This window comes from Apodemus sylvaticus, chromosome 4, assembly GCF_947179515.1.
Source record: "Apodemus sylvaticus chromosome 4, mApoSyl1.1, whole genome shotgun sequence".
Taxonomy (NCBI): domain Eukaryota; kingdom Metazoa; phylum Chordata; class Mammalia; order Rodentia; family Muridae; genus Apodemus; species Apodemus sylvaticus.
In genome coordinates, this window is record NC_067475.1 from 81,065,487 (window position 1) to 81,091,786 (window position 26,300).

The 26,300-nt window shown below is 35.2% G+C and overlaps 1 protein-coding gene across 6 annotated transcripts in view; it reads right to left on the reverse strand.

The window, feature by feature from the left end:
* Lrba (LPS responsive beige-like anchor protein) overlaps positions 1-26,300 on the reverse strand; it is a 583,194-nt gene that overhangs the window by 250,842 nt on the left and 306,052 nt on the right. For all 6 annotated transcript variants that reach the window (XM_052180236.1, XM_052180237.1, XM_052180235.1 and 3 more), the window contains exons 38-39: positions 8,738-8,862; positions 662-808 (exon numbers count right to left, since the gene is read on the reverse strand). In XM_052180236.1, the coding sequence (XP_052036196.1) occupies positions 662-808; positions 8,738-8,862 (272 nt within the window). The remainder of the gene's footprint in view (positions 1-661; positions 809-8,737; positions 8,863-26,300) is intronic.

Sequence of the window (26,300 nt, forward strand, 5' to 3'; positions counted from 1 at the left end):
GCTTTTTTCATATTTTCCTCAAGAAAAAGCAATAATAATAATAATAATAGCAATAATAATGATAAAAATAATCATAGACATTAAAGGTAAAATGTCTTCTATGGATGACTAAAACCTCAGGCTAAACAAGAGAATTTTTTTCCATAAGAAAAATAAAACTGAGAATCTCCTAAATATAAATCAAAATTCCTATAACTATGAAAAATGTGTGACTCTCAAGGAATTTTTGAGGCTCAGTTTTTGAGTGACTTACTTATATAGTCAGTATTTTCCTAAAAGTCTATGTTTAAAGCAAATTGCCTCCAAGCTTTGTTTACAAAACGGGCAGAATTTCACTTATAATCCTCATTTTATAGAGTATGGCAACTTCCAAAGGCTGCATGAAGCAATTCTGTTGTAGCTGCTTTTAATTTTTTTTGTTTCAATGGAAATTATATATAAAAGCAAAAGATCAGGAAAATCAGAGGGCTGGGAAGAAGAAAAAATTAAAGCAATTATAGAAGATGAAGGGAGAAACATTGGGAAGAACAAAACCAATTTCTAGTTAATGTAATTGTGGATGTAGGCTTGGTAGTCCCCAGTGGTCACAGCTGAAAAAGTAAGTAATTAGATGCTCATTGTCCCAGAGCCAGCTGAAATATCTGCACAGCCATTGAATTACCGGCAAGATTCTCTAAATCTTTCTCATCCACGGATGACAGAGTATCGTCGTCGCCTTCCAGGAGGGCCTCGTTTTCAGAGTTCTGATTTCCTAAAGCCTGACTCTTGATGGACTGTTTTCCTTTAGCAAGGATGTCTTCATCTGCAGCTGAAATGAAAAGGAAACAAAGCTGTCCATCAGCCCTGGAGAAACACTCTGGCGGCGGGGTAGGGCTGCAGAAAGGGTAGGTAGCCAAAGATGGCCAATCTTTTATACAGTTACCAACAGTGGTAAAGCGACCGGGATGGCACACACGCTCCTTCTGACAAACTCGATTCCCCAAGCTAGTGTAATGTTACCCTGAACAAGCACCCTAATCCCATTAAATCTGACCCTTGCACTGCTCACCCTGCCATTTATTTACTTATAGTTAGGGCAGGAAAGGATCCCAAAGCAGCGCCCCTCCCCCACAATTTGTTCCTTAGTGGGAAAAATCAGAACCTAGTCTAGGAAACAATGCTTATTTAACATGGAAAAATAATGAGTAGCCATTCATTTCACTGAATATATTACACTGGCGTGTAATTTGTAAAGGGTCAGGGAGTGTCCAGAAGAGTGGTCAGCGCTTGGGGATGAACACCAGCCAATGAGGATGAAGGCCCAAACCCCAAAGCCCTATGGGATACTAATAAAAGTTCCAGCAGCAGCAGCAGCAGCAGCAGCAGCAGCAGCAGCAGCAGCAGCAGCAGCAGCAGCAGCAGCAGCAGCAGCGTTCTGTTCTTCAGCCCCCTCCTGCCCAGGGCCCTCTCCCACATTTTCACACATCCTCCCCTGCCCGCAACACTAACACAAACATTGAGAGGGGGGCATTGTAGCAAAGGAAGCAGAGGCTCCCCACTCCCTCCTCCGCTGTTTAAACTAAAGGGCTGAGACGCCCCGGGGGCAATCATAACAGAACAGTGGGCTGAGAGGCTTCTGGGCAAAGAGCCTCCAGTGGCCTCAGGACTAGGCATCAAGGCCAGGGAAGGAGGGGCAGTGGAACCAAAGAAATGAGTCAGCTTGCAGCTGGAAGGTGAGCGGCTGAACCCCAAGTTGCACTCCAGCGCCACTCTGGCGCTTCTGGCGGGCAGTTTTCTCGGGGATGGGGGGAAGAAGACAAGCAGCTAAGGCTTGTTTGAAAAGCTCAGGAAATGGTGTTTCTTTCCTAACCTTCAATTTCTTTCAAGGTTGTCGTGGAAGGGAAAGTTCAGGAAGGGGATTCTAGCAAGGGAAACCCCGGGAGGTGAAGCACCTGGCCCATGCAGTCCGGAGCTACTGATGTGGAAGTTTGATGGTTAGGCTTTTTGCCCCACCGCAGTTTCTGCCCAGATATAAAGCTCAAACCCAAAAATGAATAAAGCCTGGGTTTAGTGCAGCGGTTGCAACCTCCTGGGGTCGCATATTAGATATTCTGCATATCAGACATTAATATTACGATTCATAAGGGCATCAAAATTACAGATATGAAGTAGCAACAAAATAATTTTATAGTTGATCATCTCAACATGAGGAACGGTATTAAGGGTCGCAGGATTAGGAAGGTTGAGAGGCACTTGGCTTAGAGTGGTTGTTTACCTACAGATGATGCTAACCACCTGCTCCTGTGTGTGTTTGCCTGCTTATCTCAGCAGATCTCAGTACCTGTGGTTATGGGTATGGGTCATGGTCATTGTAAAAGGCTTATTTACTATTTTTTGTGGTTTAATCGCGCATATCATTGACATGCAATATATATGGCACCAAACAGAATTTTGGGCTTTTATATTAAATAAAGAAGTCACGGGAAGAAATGCTTTGTATTTAGCTTTGAGTACGTTCTACAGGTAAATAAAATTTCCCTTTTTTTCACTCTATAAAAGAACATAGTGCAGTGCAAAAATATAGAAACTCAGTAAATACCTGAAGTTTAATATTAAACGTTTAATATATAATATTAGATCACTTTATATTTTCCAAGCCAAAAGGAAATATACCAATTAACTATTACCTTTTGGGAAAAACAACATTATGGTTATTTATCTTTGTTTAAATTAAGTACATATAGATTCCCTACACTAAAATAAAAATTGTCTTAATAAAAACATGATCTTTCAAACATAATCAACTTGACTAAACAAATAAAAATAAGAACCCTGACCACTGAGAAATCTAAAAGGAAGTATCAACTGAGCTTTCCTTACACATTAAATTGTAAGACATTTCCATTCACCAGTTAGGTTTTATTACTGAACTGGTGCGCTACATCCTCTTCATTTTCATGATTTATAACTCTTTTCAAAGCAAAAATACTAGTAACAAGGATATTACATAGCACTTACCATATGCCACAGAGTGTTCAAATTATTTTACATATTTAACTCATTTAATTCTTAGGAACCTGGTAATTCCTCAATTTAGATAAGAAAACAGGTTCAGAGAGGTTCTATCATTGGCCTAAGGTAAAGAACCCATGACAACTGCAGTGATGATGCAGAACCAGGCATGGTGGCGCCAGAGTCGGAGGCCAAGCCCTGTCTGTCCTGCACCAGCTCTTAGACAGAAGAGAGTGACAGAAAGGGAAAACTACTGTGCAAATATGAATGTTGCTGAATTAAATAATTATTTAATTCTTTGCTTCTCATAGTGAATTTAAAAGATGAAGTAAGAATTACAACAAGTAAAAGTAATCATAACCTAACTGTGCCTGAGACAAAGCACGGGAGACAAAGCAGTTCATTACTTTCTATTGCATCACCACCATGTGGATCCCAAGGTACACCAAGTTTATTTAAAAAAGAAAATTGTTTAATCTGCAAACATTTACAAAAAAAAAAAAAAAAAACGCAGTTCTTGGTAGCAATGTGCCATGGTTTAAAATAGCTTGGTATAATGGCTACTAAAAATACAATGTGTCATAACTCCCAACTGGGATTTGAACGTTTTAAATGTTCTCTCATCACGCTGACTCATGATGAAACACGGTACCTTTTGAATTAAATAATTTCATGAAAAAAATTTCTGTACTAAACTGTACTCAATGCATACAAACAAACACCCACTTTAATTTATTTATTTACTTATTTTTACAGGCTCAGATTCTGGAATTGTTCAATCTCAACTGAAAAACCTCCTGTCATAGAAAATATGCAGCATACTGATATTTAGAATGGCTTTCCTGTAATTAACTTCCCCTTGAGGATTTTAAGCTAGCAGCAGTAAAATTACCAACAGTACTCTAATACACACCACATGCGCTGGTCTGCAATTCTCAGTGGTCTAATAGCTTTCTGCTAAAGAACTTTTTTTTACCTTCCAAATTAGAACAAAACTTTCCCAAGCATAAAATAAAAGGTAATTATCATGTTTATATGTCCTAGGGAAAGATGTCATTTTATCTTTCATTTGCTTTTTTAGGCAATCAACAATTATAAATAAGTATCAAATATTCTGAAGTCTAAAAGCCTAATTGGATGAAGTTAAGAACCTACTTTTAGTTCAAATTTAAAGTGCAAGACAAATAATTTTGCTATTAAAATTTTTAATGAAATTTTAATAATTTAACTGATACATTTATCTAATGCCATATTTCGTTTTAATATTTACACTAGCTTAATAATTAATTACATTGTTGCACAGAATTAAAGAAGCTTGTCAAAGTATTATCATGAACATATCTTTACTTCACTGAAGCTAAGCAAAGCCTAAAAGAAAGGCTTGTCCTCAAAATATAAAATTCAGGTTCTTAGGAGTATGTTATGGACATGAAATGATTTATCTGTACAACACAGAGCAGGTAAGTAAGATAGAAATATAATAACAATAAGCATAGGAAAATATTTACCTACAACCTATGAAACCCCTTTTAAACATTCACTAAGCAGGAACCAGGAGTCTCTAGCAGGGAAAGCAGTTTATGTGTTAAGAAAGAGCTACTTTGTTTCAGAAAATGAAATTACAATTGAGCTATAAGTATGACATCAAACATACATAATATGATATAGGTAGCAATGCAATGTGTTGTAAAGCAAATAGTGTAACTGTATTCTGACCAGTAACACATAAAGAGTATCTGAGAGCCGGGCGGTGGTGGCGCACGCCTGTTATCCCAGCACTCTGGGAGGCAGAAGCAGGCGGATTTCTGAGTTCGAGGCCAGCCTGGTCTACAAGAGTGAATTCCAGGACAGCCAGGGTTACACAGAGAAACCCTGTCTTGGGGGAAAAAAATCCAAAAAGAGTATCTCAGTCAACTATTATCTTAATCTAGTTAGAGCTCCTCTATAGTTAATTTCCTTAGGGTTTCCAGCCAATAAAATATATTCTAGAAAAACTGCCTGAAAGTACAAAGGATAATTTTAGAAAAAGATAACCCAAGCACATATCCTAATGGTGTTGCAGTCTCTGTAAGCTTTACACAGAGAATCTAGTGCATAGCAATCCTATAAAGGAAACAATAGTGAACAATATTGCTAAAATTACCAGAAAAATTATCTCATTTAGGATCTTTCCATCATTTGACATTCTTGGGAATCCAAATTATTAGGATCATTCTATATATTAACAACATATTCTTAAAGCTATGTTAAATATTTCTCATAAATTTCCATCATCATGCACACTCTTTACAAAATAAAACTGTCTTGAATTAAATCATATTCTGATACTAACCAGTTGAATTAAAGAATATCTTCTTACTATTTAAACATATTTTGCATGGCTTTAAGAATTATATCTGACAATAAATTTTTGAAGACAATGCATGCTGACATGAAAATCCAACCAGTCCTCAGTTAACCAAGGCTGTAGTCTTGTATACTCCAAGAATTACATTAGCCCTTTCTTAACTCAGTTTCTTTATCTTTAAAGAAGTTAGACAAGACTTGAGCCTTAGGATCCTTCTAGATATAAAATGCTGAGGTCATAAATCAGCACCACACAGGATGCCATGCATTGAAAATATGTGAGGAACCATTATGACAGATTTCTAATACATGCTAAAACTATAAAGAGAATAAAATGTCAAGAACCAAATGCCGATCTTCTCTTGCTGATGTTCCTATTCACAAATAACATTTAATCATAAGTTTAAAATAGTTACTTTAATTTAAAATCATGATATAGTTTCTTCAAAGTTAAAAGAACCTCCCATTATAACACGACTTTTATAAATAACCACTTTGGAGGGTCTGTATTTGAAAAATTACCTAAAGCTCTTTTCCCCAAGCAAGTTAATGTGAACTTGGTAAGGGCAATTAAATTGTCAGAATTAAAAAATTTGTTTTTAACTAGAAGGTAGCCAGAAGTAGAGTCATGGGGCTGGTATTGATCGCAGCAACAGAGAACATCACTCTTCAGGTATTTACTCTGCCACCTTTACACCAGAGGCTTTCCTTCAAACCAAATCAATCTATAAAAAAGATGGCTCTCACTACCAAAATCCATCACTAATATCCAATGGCACTTCTATTCAGATGCCTTTCTTTAGCAATGATAATGCAGCTCAAGAGTCCACATTTTTAAAATGTTTGTCTTTTTTGTTAAATAAATTGTAAATAAAAGTCATAAAACAATATAACACTAACAAAGCAGCCATGGAAATATTTATTTCTAAATTAAATTCTGAACTCTATCATATGTATCCATGTTTAACTACAATTTTAATTGCTTTGGCCAGAACAAGTGTTTTATTTTGCATACTTATGTTTGATAGCTTCCAATGTGTTTGGGGAATTATTCAAAGACTAAATACCATAATTAACACAAGATCAAGATTGAATGTCAATTTGATAAGTTACTTGATTTTATAAAAATCAAGTTAAAAATTAAGCTCTTTCCTTATAGAATATATTAGCATAAATTAAGCTGACATCAAATATAGTAACATTTGTATGTAATCATGTGCTTTGTCACTAAAAATAACAAAAACATAAAAGAATAAAATTTAGCTTATATATTTTTATAAGATTGTTCTAAATATGTATGTAACATATTAATATTAAATATATTACATTAAACATAATCCATATTTAATTTTAATACTACTAAGCTACAGATTTCGGTGCTTTTTTAAAAGTAAATGTTTCATGCATTTTATGATAAATCATTATACAATTTATGTAAGATATTAGTAAATAATAGAATTGCTATAAATATCTTAATTCTATCAAATACAAGCAAATAAAGATAATATTGTATCAATATTTAATTAATAGCTATAATAAGAATGAAAGCTGTTCATTCATAAGTATGAAAGTGTTAATTATGTATTACTAATTAATATTACTGCAGGTGCTTAGAATTTAGAAAGTTAACAGTTTATTTTAAAAGGTGAAGTTAAACAATAAATAAAATTTATCCAGTAAAAATTACATAATACTTCAAAATGTTAAAATGTACTTTATGACTCTGAATTTAACCTATACTACTGCAATTTGAATTCAGTTACCCGTATTTCTCTGCCAAATTACTAGAATTTTTCTAGCAAGCTGAATAAAGAAAAATCAGCTTCCAACATGCAGTTTTACAAAAGAAATCCTACCCTTCCTGGTGTAAAAGGAAACAATATAGTTTTGTTAACATGGACACCAGAACTCACAACTTACAATTAAATACGAGTTTAGAATAAAAAGTTATTAAATTTTAAATTTTAAACACACCTAACAATATCTGTGTGGTTAAAAAGAATAAAATTGCAACCAAAGTTTACTTAAGGAAAAATATTATTAACCAAAACAAAAACAAAAACAAACAAAAAAAACCCAAAGATTTATTTTTTAAAAAAAAAGGAGTAAATATGTAACTCTGGAACCTCTGCCACCTCACAAAAAAGAGTAATGAACCTCACAGCGAAGTAGCCTAATTACTTCTTCATCATGTCCCCTTCCCACCCCCTGTAGTTGAAGACATAGGCCCCAAGACTATTACTGCTTTTAGATCAGTTTGTTATTGACTATTCTCGGTATGATCATTTATTTTAACAGACTGATGTCACATTTGGTGTTATATCTGATGACATATTGTGGACATTTTCTTCCAGAAATGGCTCTTTAAGGATGAGTGCAAGAGGTTAAATGGCCTGACTGAGGCCAAACCCAAGACTACAGATTTTTAATCTAAATTCTTAATATCATCACCTGCATTGAAACATGATGACATAAGCATGAGTAATTTCTTTGTACCAGTTAGAAACAATAAAAATCAATGAAAATTCTTATTATCTTTACTGACCATAATTTTACATTCATCTAATTATGCTATTCATTGTCATTTCATCACAAACTACGGCATGTTAAACTAATATTCTAATGAGGGGGAGGACTATTTCTATCTAAACAACCTTATATTTTGTTTAAACAAAGTAATTTTAATGTAGAGAAGGGCATTTCCCCTTGAATATATTTAACTGGCTTTTAGAATTTTATAAAATAGCAAGGATCATTCTCAGATTAAAGAAAGTGTATTTTCAAACGCAAGAGACCTTTTGTAGTTGTTTAAGTTATCAGATTTCTACCTAAATTGAATCACCATCTTGTGCATCATAACAAAAGGAGGAAATGTTTTGTTAAGCTCTGAAAACAAGATGGCACAGAATAGGAACATATGAAAATGTCTATTCTCTTGTCCATGAGTCATCAATCACAACTGCAAATCAAGGTTCAGCAGGTACCAAGGCACTCGGACATTTATTATCAACCCACGGCTGGAGGAGAACTATACATAGCAGTTGAACCTGGAAACCTATTTGGTTTGTAAATTCTGTGTTTCTTATGCTCATGGATTTAAAGTCAGGCTTGAAGGATTAATTTATTCAAAGCTGAATATGTTGTTTAAAAGGACAAATTCTGAAACAAAGGGTTTATGTTCCTAAGTTTTGTATTTGTACTGTAACAAATAAATATACTGTGACACCATCATTTCCTGAGATCCTATACAAAATGTATCCCACTAACCCTCTGTGGGGTAAGTCACTGTGAAATGTGCTGTTAGACATTCTGCTGCACTATGTATTTAAGAAGTATGTTTGCCCTTCATCACCAAGTACTGTACCTGCTGCTATTGGCAAGGAATGGTTTAAACACTGACCATGTTCCACGGCTGTTTTTAGTGTCGCTTCAGGATGTGTCGATCCTAGAGGGTTACGCACAAATCGTCGCCGGCGCCTCAAGTCATCTTCCCAGCAGTCAAGGCGCCAGAACTCACGAGGACGACTACAATGAAACAGAGACGCCACATATGTTAGCAATTATCAAACAGCGTGGAAGCACTGACTCTCTGCATAGAGCTCTCCTTGTTTGCTCTGCCTTTCCCCCCTCTCCTTCCTCCTAATTCTCCCTGCATCTCACACTCTGTGTCTGCAATCTTTAACTTAGGTATGTCCTTGAAAATAACAACATCACCTTCTAGTCTAAGGAACTCCTTTCCTTTTCTTGGAAGGTGAAATGAGCACTAAATACATCATTCTGAAGCGAATTGCTGACAGTGTGATCAGTTTCCCCACACTCTCGTGGCATGTGCTCTGATCTCAGCCTCATTTCAGCCTCAGCAGGGCACCTTTCTCTGTGGCTGCATTTATAAACCAGAATAGGGAAAAGGCTATTATAAATATGGTATAGCATTACCTATATTAATCAAAGTCTGTCCCCCTTCATTTTTCTTCCTAATTTGTGCCTTTTTACACAAGGTCAGTAAATCATACGATGAATTCTTGGTCCAGAAAGTGTTAACTTTAATGAATATCTCAGTTACATGGTTATGTATGTGATAATAAAATATTACTCTGTTTAGATGTGCAGGAATTTAATTAAAATAATCTCTTAAAATATTCATTACATTTAGCCCCTGAGGCTTAGAACAACACAAGAAAATGCATTTCTTTTCCATTTACTGTTTTTAAATAAACCATTCTTGTGGAGTGAAACAGCAATCTATTTTCAAGCAAATCAGATTGAATTTCTGTTTTATGTAGCCTGTTATTCTATTTAATTAAAAACTACATGCTATATGATGTGCAATAATTACTATATTGAAAGCATACTTTTGGAAATTTATTTTTTAAAATCCAAGTTCTATGATATTTCCCCCAATTACATAGATCTTTTATATGGCAACACATAAATGTCAAGTTTCTCTGCTGTTAAATACCCACATCTAGCATGCTGAGAAATATTTTATAAGGAAAATACTAATATAGTGGTTTATTTCTGTTACATAGTGAAAAAAATCTCTAGAGAATAAATTTATTCACTAAAGATGTACAGCATGAAAACTTGTGAGTTTCAAAAGTGAAATAAAAGCATATTCATAATTAAAACTTCTGCAGGAATGATTAACAAAAAGCAAAAATCTTACTTGTATATCATGAACTAATAAAACTGTACCTGTCAGCTTTGACAAATTAATACTATTTACCAACTGAAAATGCCAAAACACCCAAATAAAGTCAAACTCGTTTTAATGTTTTAAAGATACCGTCTATAAAAAGAGGTTTGTAGCTGGTATTGATTATTGGTTAAAAGATAAGTTGTAAAACCACAGACAACAAATAGTACATTACTTAAAGAAAATACTTTACAAGTTGTAGGAATCCAATAACCTTTTCAGAGAATGTAAAGGAGACAAGAACACCAAACAATTCCTTTGTTGATTTTGGTCATGCATAAGAAGGAGAAAAGATATCAAAATGAAACACAAAAATGTGTGAGCACTGTGGTCCTCAAAACAGAAAACTAAAACTCATTCTCTTTCTTTACTTTATTGTTTGGATACCTAGTATAAATAAAAACTAATACAGTGATATCATTTCAAAATAAATTTACACTATATACAAACTAGGTACACCAGCACAAGACAATTGTTTGAACTCAGTTAATGATGTAAAATTCCCCTTAGTTGAGAAGGAAAGAGGCAGTACCCAGATGGTTGTGTGCAGGGCTTTGATAGTCAAGGAGCTGGGATAGGTACTTCATCATTCTGCCTTCCTACATTTATCTGTTAAAATTATTATCAAATATCAGCCAGGATGCAGTAGTGAACCCCAGGCTGCTCCTTGTCTTTGGGGGAATGATACAATGAGGGCCTATTCATCAGTGCAGCAATCGGCACAAGTAATTAGTTCCCTAGACTGAGATTTGCTATAAAGCCTATTTCAGTCAGTGCCACAAACATATGATGTTGCAAAGCTAATGAAAGCTGCTAAAATTTGTTAACCTTTTCTATCATCAATCCTTCTAATACCCTATGCTTAGTATTGTGCAAAGGTAGTAAATTATTAATTTGCCATTAATTCATCTTTCTACATTTTCTGTCAAATTAAATGATGACATTCTTCTTGATAACAATTAAAATTATAAGAGATGTTAACTTACTATGATAAAATTATTAATAAATTAGGTAACAAAAGATTCCACTATAATGTATACAGTGAAATCAAGTCCAATGTCTACTAAAGCACATGCACAGTATTAATATGTATCAGAAAATTTGAAAAATTATTAAAATATTACTCACAAATTGGCCTCTAACTCAAAGAATATTCGATGTGAATATTAACCAAAGTAAAAGGAAAACAGGAAAATATATAGGCTCTAACACTAATTTTAAAAAAGCCAAACTGGTGACTTTGGGCTGATAAAACAAAAGCACTAATGTACTAGGAACTGGAAAATTAAAAAAGAAAAAAATTAAAAAGAAAAAAGTTTAAAAAGATAAATTTAGCTTGGTAGCTACATATATGTATGTCTTCAAAGATGAATGTTTTATCGAAACTTTAAAAATACTCAGATATAATCCAAACAGGGAGTTGTATGCATTAGAATGCTAATAATATTTGTAACCTACTGGGCCTGTTATCACCTAAAGAGCATTTGCTTAAGATTTGGTTAAGAAAATCTGAAGAAAAACTAGTATTACTTATTTCAGAACACATACATGGAAAGAAATAAAAAAAAATCAAAGTTTTGCTTTTATTTGACTATATTTTATTTTGCTAGGTTTGGCTGTCATCTTCTAGAGCTTGTTCTTTTCTAAGGAGAGACAGAAAGGGAGTGGATCTAGGTAGGAGAGAAGGTAGGAGGAACTGGGAGAAGAATATGAAGGAAAACGCTATTCAGATTATATTGTATAAGAAAAAATTCTATGTTTAATAAAAGGGGAATAATCACCAAGGAAACCAGTAATTCAAAAACAGTTCTCTGCACAGTCTTCATACAAAGCAATGTTCCATAAGATGTGGAATATTAAGCCCTGGAGGACAGGACTTCTAATCAAGCATCTAGCTACTGGTCTCATTGTAGGAAAATGGTTTTGTCTAATTCTCTGAAGGAAAAAAAACTCACATTTTTTCAAATGTCTGAAATTGCTAGCATGAAGTTATTTACATAGAAATGAACCTAGTCCTATTTCTAATAAGATTCCAAAGATATTTGAGTTGATGGTATAAGCCTGTGTTTAGTACCACCTAGAAATATTTAATACTTTCTTCAGAAGACATAAGGTACTTCTATAAAGATGCTGTATGCAGGGCCTGGGAAGGCACCTTAGTTGATAAAGTGTCTATTGCATGAGCATAAGCATCCAAGTTGGAATCCCCAGAACCAACGAAAGAACCATAGCTCCCGACATTTTGCCTGTAATCCCAGTTCTGGAAGGTGTAGACAAGATAAAGGTAGATCTCTGAAAGGTCAGTTCAGCCAAGTCACAGACAGACCCTACTGCAAAAACAAGGGAGAGAGAAATAGTAGAAGACATCCATTGTGGTTTTCTGGCCACTCATGTACACACAGTCATGTGTGTGTATGAACCCATATGCAAACACACCCATATATCAAATTTGTGAGACACAATTTCTAAGTACTAAAACTAGAAACTATCTGATTTTTAAAAGGTATTGGTAGCCCTGAATTTGAATGTTTAGTTTTTGGTTTTCCATTCTTTGACAAAATTTCAAATCTGGATGCTAAAATTATCATGTATGTACTGTGGGCTTTCCTAAATCAACCAATTATATTCCTTTTTAAAAATCCCTTCACCAAGGCTGAGGAGTTGGCTCAGTCAGTAAAGAACTGGCCCTGAAAGCATGAGGTCATGAATTTAATCTCTAGCATCCATATGAAAGGCTAGGAGTAGTGAAGTATGCTTGCAATACCAGTGTAAGGGAGCACAGACAGTCAGATGGCTAGGGCTCACAGGCTAGCAGGTCTAGCTGAATCAGTGAGCCTCACCAGTAAGATATCTTCTAAAAAAACAAGGTGGGTGGCTTCTCACAAACGACATCTTCTACAGTACTGGGTTTCTATAAGACTTTTTCTAAATGTCTTCAATGTTAGCTGTTCCTGCTGTATTCCTTCTTCTACCCTGTTCTTCTAACCCAGTTTCCATCTATCCTATTCCCTTGTAAACAATAATGCTTATCTTTTCTCCCCTGAAATACTCACCTTATGTCCTCTTACTAATTTCCTGACCTCTATGGGTATCCCACATGAAACATACATACAAAGATTCAAAACTAAGATGTAGAGATAAAAAAATTTAAAAAATTGATATCTGGGTTTCTGATCTGGGTAACTTCACTAAGAATGATTATTTTGAATTCAATTCATTTATCTATAAATTTTGTACCTATATTTCTTCATCTCTCTCTCCCCTTCTCTCTCCCTCTCCCCCCACATACATAGACAGACACACACACACACAAACTCTTTTACATATATGTGATTATATACACAACACCTTTAATGCATCAGGACAATCTACATAAAAGAATATAAAATGCTATTTTCAATTTTACTATATGGACTATATACTCTATTATAAAATTAAAAAATTTGAAGGTACTCCTGAGAAGTGAATATATTTGGCATCAATGAATAAGCTATTCACGGTGTTCAGTGATTTCATTAGTTAATGAATACATTAGAACTAACCAACTGAGTATCAACTAAAAATAAAGTATTAAAACAAACAAAAACTAGTAAGGCAGAATTTAAATTCATTCATTCACTAACTATAGGGTACAACATGAAGGAATACAATTACTATCTTTACATGCAAATTACATGAGATTTAAAATTTAGTTCTCCTTAGAGAAAGTATGGGAAGCCAACCAGGTAATTAATATACTGTAAATAGATGGGTAATATAGAACAAGATTAAAATATTGTCTAATAATAATTATTAAATATTCACTTTGAAACAATTTTTGGACCAAAAATCTTATTAAGATGTTTTCATGGAGAATCCTCCTGACTCCATGGAGAATACAAATGTGAAAATAAATAAAACTCACAAAATTATATGTAATAGAGCAGACTCTTCTATACAACTAGTGAGTAGTACAATTCCAGAGAGCACTGTTCAAAGCAAAATTTGTGTTGATGGTATGCTATGGAAAACTACAATGGTCCTTCTGTGTTATTACATGACACACAGACCAACGATCCTCAGAGCAGCCTACCTTGCCCCTTTGTGTATAGTACGCAGAGTTCTTTCTTTTCTTTTCTTTTTTTTTTTTTTTTTTGTTTTTTTGTTTTGGTTTTTTTGGGGTTTTTGGCTTTTTCGAGACAGGGTTTCTCTGTATACCCCTGGCTGTCCTGGAACTCTGTAGACCAGGCTGGCCTCAAACTCAGAAATCCGCCTGCCTCTGCCTCCCAAGTGCTGGTATTAAAGGCATGCACCACCACTGCCTGGCTCAGAGTTCTTTCTTTACCCTGCTGTGTTTAAACCCAGTAATAGGGATCAGAGCAACTGGGTTTGAACCCAGTAACACTGACAGTTGCTTGCTATAGCAAAAAGTACTCATCAGGGAGGGGTCTAAAATCCAAATAAATCAAAAATTTTAAAAATAATCATGTATAAGAAATATTTCAATTTGTCTGAATATGCTCATTGAACTCATGATGAATTATTAACACAGATTGTTTCCTGGATGTTGGTTAACTAGAGTATAATAGTTTGAGTCAGTGTTAATTACTGAAATCAGTGATTGGGATGTAAGTACCTTAAATACTATAAGGGAAATTAGATAACATCTATTGTTAAATGAGTCCAACATATGTGACTATCATCTATTGGTTTTTAGTGTCATTATACTGAAACCTGAATCTATGTGAATGAAAGAATGTCAGTTTTAAAAAGAAAAGCTGTCATGATGCAACACTTTTAGAAAACTTTTCTATTTTCCACCTTCCCTACTTTGCTGTGACAATACCTGATAAATCCTGATAGCCTTAACAGAAGTCAGTAGTAAATTCTTCCAGTCAGAGCAGAACTCTATATCTTGGAGAATTTTAGCACATCATATTTTATATTCGATTTGTATAACCAAGTATTTTTAAATTCCTGTATCTGGAAAGCTTCTATTTCCATATTTTTAGATTTAAAAATATTCATGGCAGGCATTAGTTACAACTTAAATAAATGATAATCCCTTGAAAGCAGTAAACATTTGCAGTGCACTGTCAACTAGAAGATGGAAGTGCCCACTTTCTGTAAGGGTTTCACTCTGTGTATAAATCTCAGTGAAATAATGTGCAGGTGGAATGTATGGTACCATACAATGTGAGTGAATGTGCTCTCTCACAAAGTGAAATCTGTGGTGCCTTCATGCAGATAGAACAACATTAGTGGGAACCTCTGCTTAGTAAGTATCCACTGTGGGTCAAGCAAGATGACCTATGTACTGTGTAGTCTTAATAAAACAGACAAGGAACCAAGCTAAAACCAGAACCTCCAACTGTGGGATTCCCAGAAGATTTTCTAAAGGGAAATTTGTGCTTTACTGAGGCTTGACACATAAATGTTCCACGACCTGGAGCCATTAGAGTAATGCATATTGTACTGAATGATATAGCATGATAACTGTTACAGTCCTGAATTTCAGTATGTTTTTGGAATATCTATTTACTTTTTAAATCCCTTCAGATACTCATCTTCAATTATAATTACTATTTCATAAAAAATAACACAGTCAAGTCAATTACTCAAGAAATCATCCTAGGCTTTCTGTGGTTGCTATAAACCTGCTCATCATTTCCTTATTCACTTAGCCTTTTTATTAGGAACTGTAAGCTAATAAAAAATAAGAGATAATTATACTATCAATTAACTCTCTAACACAAGGTAAATATAACTTAAATGATGTCATCAAAATTACTGTTGAAAGGTAACTAAGTATAACAATGCATTAAATAGACATTTATTGCTCTCAGCAAATCTGAGAAAGACACCATCAAGACTCCATGACCTATAATAATTAAATACTACTCTCATTCTTTTGAATGTGAAGAAATCATCACTGTTTACTAAAGCAATGGAGTTTTCACAACAAGGCATTTCCCCCACAGTATTTTGTTGGTTACTACTGCAGCTATGATCAAAATACTAATTAACCTTGCCTGGGAAGATTGAAAGTTTCATTAGCTCTTCAATGATGATCTGTTTTGTAAGTTCAGTGAGGAGAAGGTGTTTTGTGTACCTCATTACCAAGCATAGTAACTGTTACAAAGAAGACAATAAATAAATGACTAAAGGATGAATAGATGACTTTTAAACAGAAACTTAAATAATAAATGGAGTCTTCTGGACAAAATAGAGAGGGCATTACGAGCCAAAGAACTGGCTGGCACAAGTGAACAGGTAGGGATAAAGAATACTTTCACCTTGAGAAATTCAAGTGAATTGCCCTCTTGAGACAAAGCAGCCTCAAGAGGGCAAAAACTGATTTGTGACATGGGATTAGGTAGCAGTACTTAAAGGCCGTGGGATATTTACTAAAGAACTTGTCAATAGAACTTGGATTCAACAGAGACAATAGGGCCTCTCAAATCAAGAGATGACCTTATTAGCTTTGTGTTTTATAAGGCAGCAATATGGAGAGGACTGAGTTAAGGCAGTGGGGATATAGATGAGCTCACGCTTTGAGAGAGCCCTGTCTCAAGTAGAATAGATAAAACCTCTTATGGGTGGGAAAGAAAAGGAAAGAGAAAATAAGAATAAAGGCAAGTACCCTGAATGAATGAAGAGCTATTTGCATGAAATGAATAATAAGCAGGTGTGTATTGAAATAATAACCCAGGACGTGGACGCCTAATAATACTTAGACAAGTGCTTGTAACAGGAAAATAACAGAACTCTGACTCCTGAAAGAGAATACATTCACCAGATTAAAAATAAGTTAATGAGCCTTGGATTCAGTGACTTTAGACATTCAACTAAAAGAGTTCTGTGATCATTATAAGGCAAGTGTAACACTAGATCCACGAGAAAGGTCTGATTAAAGGATAGGGAAAAAGTGAGGGTGGAATTTGGGAAATTCCATTCTTTTTTTTTTTTCAACTGCAGAAGAAAGGAACAGAAAAAAACAAAAAACAAACAAACAAAACAACAACAACAACAACAAAAAAAAAACCCAGAAAGTGTCTATTGCAACCCCACATCAAAAAAAAAAAAAAAGTTGGAGTATGAAGAGGAGGGTGCATATAACTAAAATACATTATATACGATATGAAATTTTCACACAAAAGAAAGAGCAGAGACACATCTCAAAGAAATGGTTATAAGAAATGCAACTGAGCAAAGACATTTCACTTTATGGCTGAAGCCAAGAAAACGATGGTAACCAGGGAGTTGTTCTTATGTACAGAGAGATGAAGAAAGCCTTTCTCTTCCTTTCTTTTGAAGAGTTTTAGGGTATATGATCTATATACCATGAAGTCCACCTATTTAAAGAGTACAATGCAAAGATTTTTAATATATTTCCAGATTATAAAACCATACCTATGATCTAATTTTAAAATAATATTATTAACATCCCTCCCCACAGAAGAATTCACTGTCTATTACCAGTCTATCTCCATTCCCCTGTTTCTTGGCCATTGGACATTTGAAGGAAATTATACGATATATAGGATTTGGGGACTGGCTTCTTCTCCTTGGTTTGTTTTCTTGGCTTCAGCCACAGAGTGAAATGTATGGCTCACACTTGTGCTCTACATCTCTATGTTCCTTCTCTTGTCATCTTCTTTCTCTCTCTTCTCCATCCCTTCTCTGCCTACATCCTTGCTTTCTGTGGTTGGGATTAAATGCAAGCACTCACACATGCTAATCATGCGCTGTACTCCACATTCTTTCTAATTATTGAATAGATATTTCATTGAATACTCTACATTGTGTTCAGATGTGCTGAAATATTATCAGGGCCCAAGACTCTGACTGCTCTTCCCAAGCACATCTGTTAAACCGCAGTACATTTCACTGTGTAGAACCTTTACCCTCTCATTTCCCCCTTTTCACAACCTTCAATTTTATTCTCATTATGAAAAAAATGTTGAGACATGACTAAGCAGTTACGAGGTCCAGGTGAGACTGGAAGTCGTTACTTCCAGATAACACTAATCTGTAAAACTGTACAAATCCCACTTTGCCCTGCTAATTCAATAACCTGGGAGTAGAAAAAGACTTGGTTAGATTTATTTTCAAGATTTAGGACTGATTTGGTGAAAGAAAATAAAAAGATGAAGGCTAAGGAAAAAGACTACTCTCCTGAGAATGTCTGGAAGGATGACATTCCGGCAGGGGTGCTGGACCACAACAAACAGAACCAATAGGACAGTTCCATCAGGGATGCAGCACAATGGCAGCCCCATAGGATTATATAGCCCAGTGATGTCACAGCTATTTTGGTTTGTGTAACTACTCTTTGTGAAGCTCACAAATAATGAAATAACTTATAAATGACACATTTATAAAAACACATCACAGGGATGCATGCTTGTATATGTAATTAATTATATCATTGCCATCTATTATTACATAAAACTGCACATATTATAAGGAGACTATATAATGTTTCAATACAGATAAATAATATTGTATGATATTTAAACCAGGTTAAAAAGTAGCTACCTGGGCAAACACCATTTGTTTATGGTAAAAAAAACTCTCAAACTTTGGTATGCAATAATATATCTTTAATTTCCATGAGATTAACCATTTGATATATCAATTAATTGAGAAGAGATACTTGCCCTCTATGCCTAGCTTATTTCACCTAAAATAATGATCTCCATTTCTATCTACATTGTCAAAAACTACAGGTTACCCAACTTTTCCATGACTAAATATCTATTCTATGTATATGTCATATTTATTTTATCCACTCATCACTTCAGGGATATTTAGGCTGCTTCCCTTTTCTTGTGTACTGTAAACAGTGTCTAAATAAACAAATATAGGCGTCTTTGACACACCAATTTAATCTCATGCCGAAAAGTAACCAGGGGTAAAATTCCAGGAAAAAATATAGGTATTAGCTTTATTGTCAACATTTTGATATTTTTCCCCCTTAAAGACTATGCTAGTTTATATTCCAGCCAACCAGATCCAAGGGTATCTTTCACTCTGCTTCTTCTCAGTATAAGTTAACTTTACTTTTCTGGTAACTGTTAATCTTAACAGGGTGAGATGGTATATTATTATTACTTAGATTTATATTTCCTGGTGATTAATAATATTGTATGTTTTTTTCATAGAGACTATCCATTATCTATTGTTCTGTTTTCATTTGTGTTCTGTTTTTTTTTTTTTTTGGTGGGGGGAGTCAAATTGAGTACCTGTGGCTAACTCATGCTATCTATACAGCCAAGCTACTCTCAGATTGGAGAGTGCCCTGACTTTACCTCTAGAGTTCTCAGGTTACAGGAGTATCAATACTCTCAATATTGTTGGCCATCTCAATGTCTCCATTGGGCAATGTGCCTATTTATATCTATTGCCTATTATTTAACTAGGTGTTTTATCAATTATATTTTTGGAGCACATATATATTATGGATGCTAACCCCTTGTCAGAAGTTCATAATTATTTCGTCCAATTACGATTTTGTTTTCCCCACTTCTATGATCAACAATATTAGTATTTTGATATGTAATGTATTGGAATATTTTAAACTATACTAAGTATTAGAGATATGTTAACAACATTGACTATGCAAATATATGAAGAACAGTATCTTTACACTCTTGGAGGGTCCTCTTAAGTTTCTTTCCTCAATGTTTTATAATTTTCATTGTATCCTGTTTTGTTTTCCTATCAATTGATAGGAATCAATATCAATCAACAAATGTTCCAAGTTCCTTTATGTAGTTTTGTACAGAATTTGAGCTTGTTCTAAAATATGCCTAAATTAAAGAATGTGAAAACTTTCTTCAGCCTTCAAATGACAAAGTCACTGGTGGGAAGATGAAAACATGAGGGCCCACGACTGGGCTGCACAATGTGTGTGTAGAGAATGTCTGGACAGAGATGAGCCAAGCTCTTCATATCATGATGAGAGAAATCAACTAGTTTTCATTAGTAATCTGCACTATCACCTTAAATGGATTTATTCATGGAGATGCATCTCTAGGTGTCTCTATGACTGGTGTTTCAAAGGGTTTAACTGAGGATGGAAGACAGCCCTAAATGCTAGTGTTACCACTCACTGCTGTGGTCCCAAGCTGAAGAAACAAGAGGGATTCATCTCTCTCTCTGCTTTGGACTGTGGATAACATATGAGCAGCCACCTCATGCTTCTGGAGGCATGCCTTCCCTTCTTAAGCCAATTTTATTTAACACAACTAGGAAAGTAATTAGCATATACATAATGTTGTAGGCAGATTATCTGTATTTTACCAGTGATCTCAGTTAATTCTAAAAAAAAGCCTTACAAATTATAGTTATAAGCCATATATAGTCATATTTTCCAGGTAAAGACCTAAAACTGAGAAATTAAAGTGATTTAGCTAATAATAAACAGAAGCTGACCTTCCATCTCAGACACCCCATTACTCAAATGGTTGTAGACTGTTTTGGCTAAGATATTCATGTTAGGCTCACTAATATACTCATTATGACAATTTATTATATTGGTATGCATTTAATCTTCTCATTTGTAAAATGAGAAGTCTTTTCAGATTTGAAAAGACTAAACTGAATTTCTATGTTTTGAAAAACTATCAGCATACATTCCAATAAAGATTATAACATCTATAACTTTACCAGAATTAGTATCAATTAATGCTGAAACAGCATGGCTCTTACACTAAGAAGAAATACAAGATTCCTTTACATAGAACAGATTTTAAAAATCAAGACAAATGCTCAGTAGGAAGCCGCTATTATTCTCTGAATATTTCTACCCAAATGTAGAAGAACTAGATGCTTTAAAAATATATATGAAACAACCTCACATCCATAGATGACTATTGTGACATTTAGATTATTCCTTTCTACCAAGCCAAGGCCACAGATTTTTTTGTAATTCTTAAGATAGTTGATTAAGTATAAAAACATCAACAAAAAGCAAAGAAATTCTATTTTATAATAAACTATTTTATCTTTAAATAAACAAACCTTTGTGTGTAAGAACCACCTACCATAATCTAATAACTTTCTGTGTTTAATCCAAAACTCTCAGAGAAAAAAAAGAAATCAAATAAATGATTTAAACCAGCAAATAAGAAAAATATATGTCCAATGCTTTTAGATAAATTAAAGCATTAGCAAAAGCTCTGTGCTCCTATCCACAAGGGAAAGCAGAGTTATTAAGTTTCACTTCCAGGTTCTGAAGACAGTTGGAAGCCAATTCTCCGAATGGTTGCTGTCATCTCTTAGAAACATTCTGTTTCTTTCAATTCTGCAGCAATTATTCACATTCAGAAGTGATTGATTTCTCCTCCCTCTCTACTTCATTTCATTTTTTCCCAGTTCTCAAGTATTAGTCCTCCATGGTTTATTCATTTACAGATTATTTTCTGAGTACCACTAGCACTGGGAGAACTCTGATAATAGTAGATATACAAATATGAAGACAATGCAGCCTTTAATTACATGACACTTATAACCTAGTGTGTTGCCTAGCTTATGTCCTTGATATGACATTGCCATAACTTGTTATTGAAAGTTATTAGAAACAAAGTTGCAAGAATTAATTGAGACAAGGAAAACAGGGATGAGAAACTCCATCTAAAAAACTGGCCTGTAGTCTAAACAGTATTATCTTAACAGTTGGTGTAGGAGGGCATCCCACAGACAGTGGTGTACCCCTGGGCTGGTGGTCCAGGTACCTATAAAAATGAAAAGTTGAGCAAACAATGGGGAACAAGAAATAAGCAGCACTCCTTCATGGCCTCTGCGCCAGCTCATGCCTGCAGGATCCTGATGTGAATTTCTACCCTGACTTCCTCCCTCAGTGATAGAATGTGATCTGAGAATCCTTTTCTCCTTGTACTAAACTCAACTCCAAGTAGATCAAGGACCTCCACATAAAACCAGACACACTGAAACTAATAGAAAAGAAACTGGGGAAAACCCTTGAGGACATGGGCACAGGGAAAAGTTCCTAAACAGAACTCCAATAGCTTATGCTTTAAGATCAAGAATTGACAAATGGGACCTCATAAAATTACAAAGTTTCTGTAAGGCAAAGGACACTGTTAAAAGGACAAAACGGCAACCAACAAATTGGGAAAGGATATTTACCAACCCTACATCTGATAGAGGGCCAATATCCAATATATACAAAGAACTCAAGAAGTTAGACCCCAGGTAACCAAATAACCCTATTAAAAAACGGGGTACAGATCTAAACAAAGAATTTTCACCTGAGGAAATTTGGATGGCCAAGAAGCACCTTAAGAAATGCTCAACATCATTAGTCATTAGGAAAATGCAAATCAAAACAACCCTGAAATTTCACCTCACACCAGTCAGAATGGCTAAGGTTAAAAACTCAGGAGACATCAGGTGCTGGCAAGGATGTGGAGAAAGAGGAACACCCCTCCACTGCTGGTGGGGTTGTAAGATGGTACAACCACTTTGGAAATCAGTCTGGCGGTTCCTCAGAAAACTGCACATGACACTTCTGGAGGACCCTGTTATACCTATCCTGGGCATATACCCAAAGGATTCCCTGGAATGCAATAAAGACACATGCTCCATTGTGTTCATAGCATCCTTATTTATAATAGCCAGAAGTTGGAAAAAAACTCAGATGTCCCTCAGTGGAGGAATGGATACAGAAAATGTGGTATATTTGCACAATGGAATACTACTCAGAAATTAAAAACAATGAATTCATGAAACTTTTAGGCAAATGGATGGATCTGGAAAATATCATCCTAAGTGAGATCCAATCACAAAAGAATACATATGGAATGCAATCTCTGATAAGTGGATATTAGTTCAGAAGCTCTGAATACCCAAGGCACAATTAGCATAAAAATGACTCCCATGAAGAAGTAAGGAGAGGGTCCTGGTCCTGGAAAGGCTTGATCTTGCATTGTAGGGGAGTACCAGGACAGAGAAAAAGGAGAGAGGTGATTGGAGACTGGGTGGAGAGAAGAAGGTTTATGGGACATATGGGGAGGGGGGAACTGGGAAAGGGGAAATCATTTGGAATGTAAACAAAGAATATAGAAAATAAAAATATATGATAAATAATAAAAAAAAAAGAAAACAAGAAAAAAAAAGAATCCTTTCCGAAGTCACTTGTGGACATGACTTATGGCACCAATCGAAAACATAATAAAGAGAGTAAGTAATTAATTAAATAACATGAAATAACTATATCATTATTTGGCATAAAATCCAAGAACAAACTGACAAACAAAAAAGAAGTGCTAACTATGGTGGAAGAGACTAGGAAAAAATGTTGGAGAACAGAAGATTTCTGAGAATGAAACTTGAGATGGATTAAGTTTAAACTGATACACAAAGAGAACATCTAGGATTTTCAGAGAGATTTGACCAGTGTGCAGAGTCCAGAGAACTAGAGTTAGCTGCTTAGTTGGTCAAGTATAAAATGAGATAAACACAAAACACCAAGCTCACCATAAAAGCCTACAGGTGTAAAATGCTCACATTACGCTCATTCACTTACCAATAAGTACTTATTGATCACCAATGATAGCACAATAATCTGTGTCAGGCACTTGAGATGCAAGTTTTGTTTTTGTAGCAAACAATCATTGTTTTCAATGACCACATAATCCAATGAGAGAAACAGGTGCAGGAAGAGATATTTACATATTAAATGTGCCCTAGGAACACAGAGATAGGGCATTATGTAAAGCAAGAGACAGGTTTCTTTACCAACAAATTGGCATACACTATTGCCAGATGCTTTCCAGCAAAGTAAAAAAAAAGAAAACCACTGTTTTTCAGGGAGTAACACAAGCAAAGGCCAAGCAAGTGAGAATCACTCGCGGGCAGGCTACAACTAATCATTTCCAGAATTACTGGAAAGTATAAAGCAAGAAGTGGCCAAACAATAATTTGGAAAATGGAAGGTGCCAGGTCAAGAAGTGTCTGGTTGAAAACTTTTGTTGTTTTCTTTTGTTTGTTTTTGAAGGCCAACCAAAGGCTTTTTACCTGGAAGGCTTCAGAGAAGTTTTCCCCTGCACTAGACTTGATGATGTACAGCTAATTATTTGCATGCTTTGCTGGAGGCTAAAGTCAAGGTTCCTGGCTCTAAGCTCATCATACTTTATGTGCATTGTCTTCCCATGTGACGATACATCTCTATCTGGTGTCTTGAGCTAAGGTTCTTTTCAGGTCTTTCTGCTGAAATCTTACTTGAGGCAAGGTGGGTAAACCTTATAGACAGTTCTCACTACTTAAATTCAGTCTATACTGAGATTGTTTTCCCACATCAAGCTTCCTCTCCCACTTCAAAGTCCAGAACACTGCTTAAACCACCAGTGACAGATCCCTGGAATGAGCCCAACATTTACACAACTGAAAGGAGTGTAAAGAATTAAATTTAAGACCAGAGACACTGGAAATGAGAAAACAAGTAAAAGATTATTAGAACACAAGGGTGAATGAATCTGTGTAAGTACCAGCTAGACCTCTCCAAGCTTAATGAGTTGTGTGGTTTTTGTCTTCATCAACAAGGACTTGCTGTCAGGTTTTAAGAGTAACCTGTTGCCTTGGCAATAACCTGGGTTGTTTCAGTATGTTCATTGGATACATTTGACCAACATCTAAACTGGGTATAACCTAGTCCTAGTACTGGAAGCTTCATCTGGTAACAAGAGGTAACCAGTTAAGACTCCATCTCCCCCATTATTTGGAGACTTTATTAGGACTGCCTCCATTATTTTAAGTTTCCACTGTGCTAGGTTTTCAAATGCCCCTTAGTTCTAGCTTTCTCTCTCCACATTGCATCTGTCCCTCAACTCTATCTCCCCTTCCCTCCCCTATCTGATCCCTCCTGTTTCTATCCCTCCCTCAACCCCATTCCACCCATTAAATATCGAATTTCCCCCTTCCTGGGAGATCCATATGTCCTCCTAGTCATATACTCTATATCCAGCTTCTCTAGAACTATGGACTGTAACGAGAAGAGGACTTGGAGATACATTAAGATAATTAAGGAAAATTTCTCTGAGAAGGCAATCTTTAACAACGACTTGAAGAGGGGAAGGGTTTGATTAGAGAAGAGAATTTCAAATGAGGAAATGTAATGGTAAGACACTGAGGTAGACACACTGGTAAGAACATGGCACCAAAAAAAGTTTATCTTGGATACAGGATAAATAGACATCAAACAGTTACTAAAAATAGCCAAATCATATAAGATTCTACATCTAGAAACAGACATATTTTTATTCCCTAGGAAGTTAGGCACTATGAGAGGGAAGGACAGAGGGGGGGTAAGGAGAGAGGAGAGAGGGAGAGAGGGACAGAGGAAGAGAGGGGGAAGGAAGGGAGGAAAGGAAGAAGCGAGAGAGAGAGAGAGAGAGAGAGAGAGAGAGAGAGAGAGAATATGAGAATGTCTATACAATGAAGAACCTGTGTGCATGGAGAAGCCAGAAAACAGTGTTGGGTATCATTACTCAGATGCCATCTATGTTATGTTATCTTATGTTATGTTTTGTTATATTATGTTATGCTGTTATGTGTGTGCCACAGCATCTTCTGGAGATCAAACAATAACTTATGAAACAGCTAAACTGGCTAAAAGTCACTGCATGCAGAATTTAAGTCCCATGGTAACAATTTATAATATAACATACAAGAAAAAAAGAAGCAGCGCCATTATAAGAACTTTTCTTCCTTATTTACACTCCCAAATTATCTGCATAGGACATATATTAAGAGACAGGATTGTTTTAAATTTTTAACATGGTTGAATAGTAGTAGGGCAGTGTTTCATTACAATGAGAAAATTCTGAAATATATAAATTATTTGAGCAGGTGACTTATAGTTTATGTCTATTTATCAAATCAAAAACATGGAGTAAATATAACAAGATTCCACAATTCTCATAGAGCTCCAGGAGCTCTGACAGTAAGCATGCCCTCCATCCAGAAACCACGTCACATTCTGTTTTAAAAATGTATTGATGCTGCGTGGTGATGGCACACACCTTCAGTCCCAGCATTTGGGATGGGAGGCAGAGGCAGGAAGATCTCTCTGCATCTGAGACAAGCCTGGTTTACATAACAAGTTCCAGAGCAGCTCAGAGCTATGCAGAGAAACCCTGTCACAAAACAAAACAAAACACCTAACAACAACAACCAACCCCCCAAAAAAACCAAAACCAAAAAAAAAAAAAAAAATGAAGAATTGACTAACTAAAGGGGAAATATGACGGTAACATCTTTT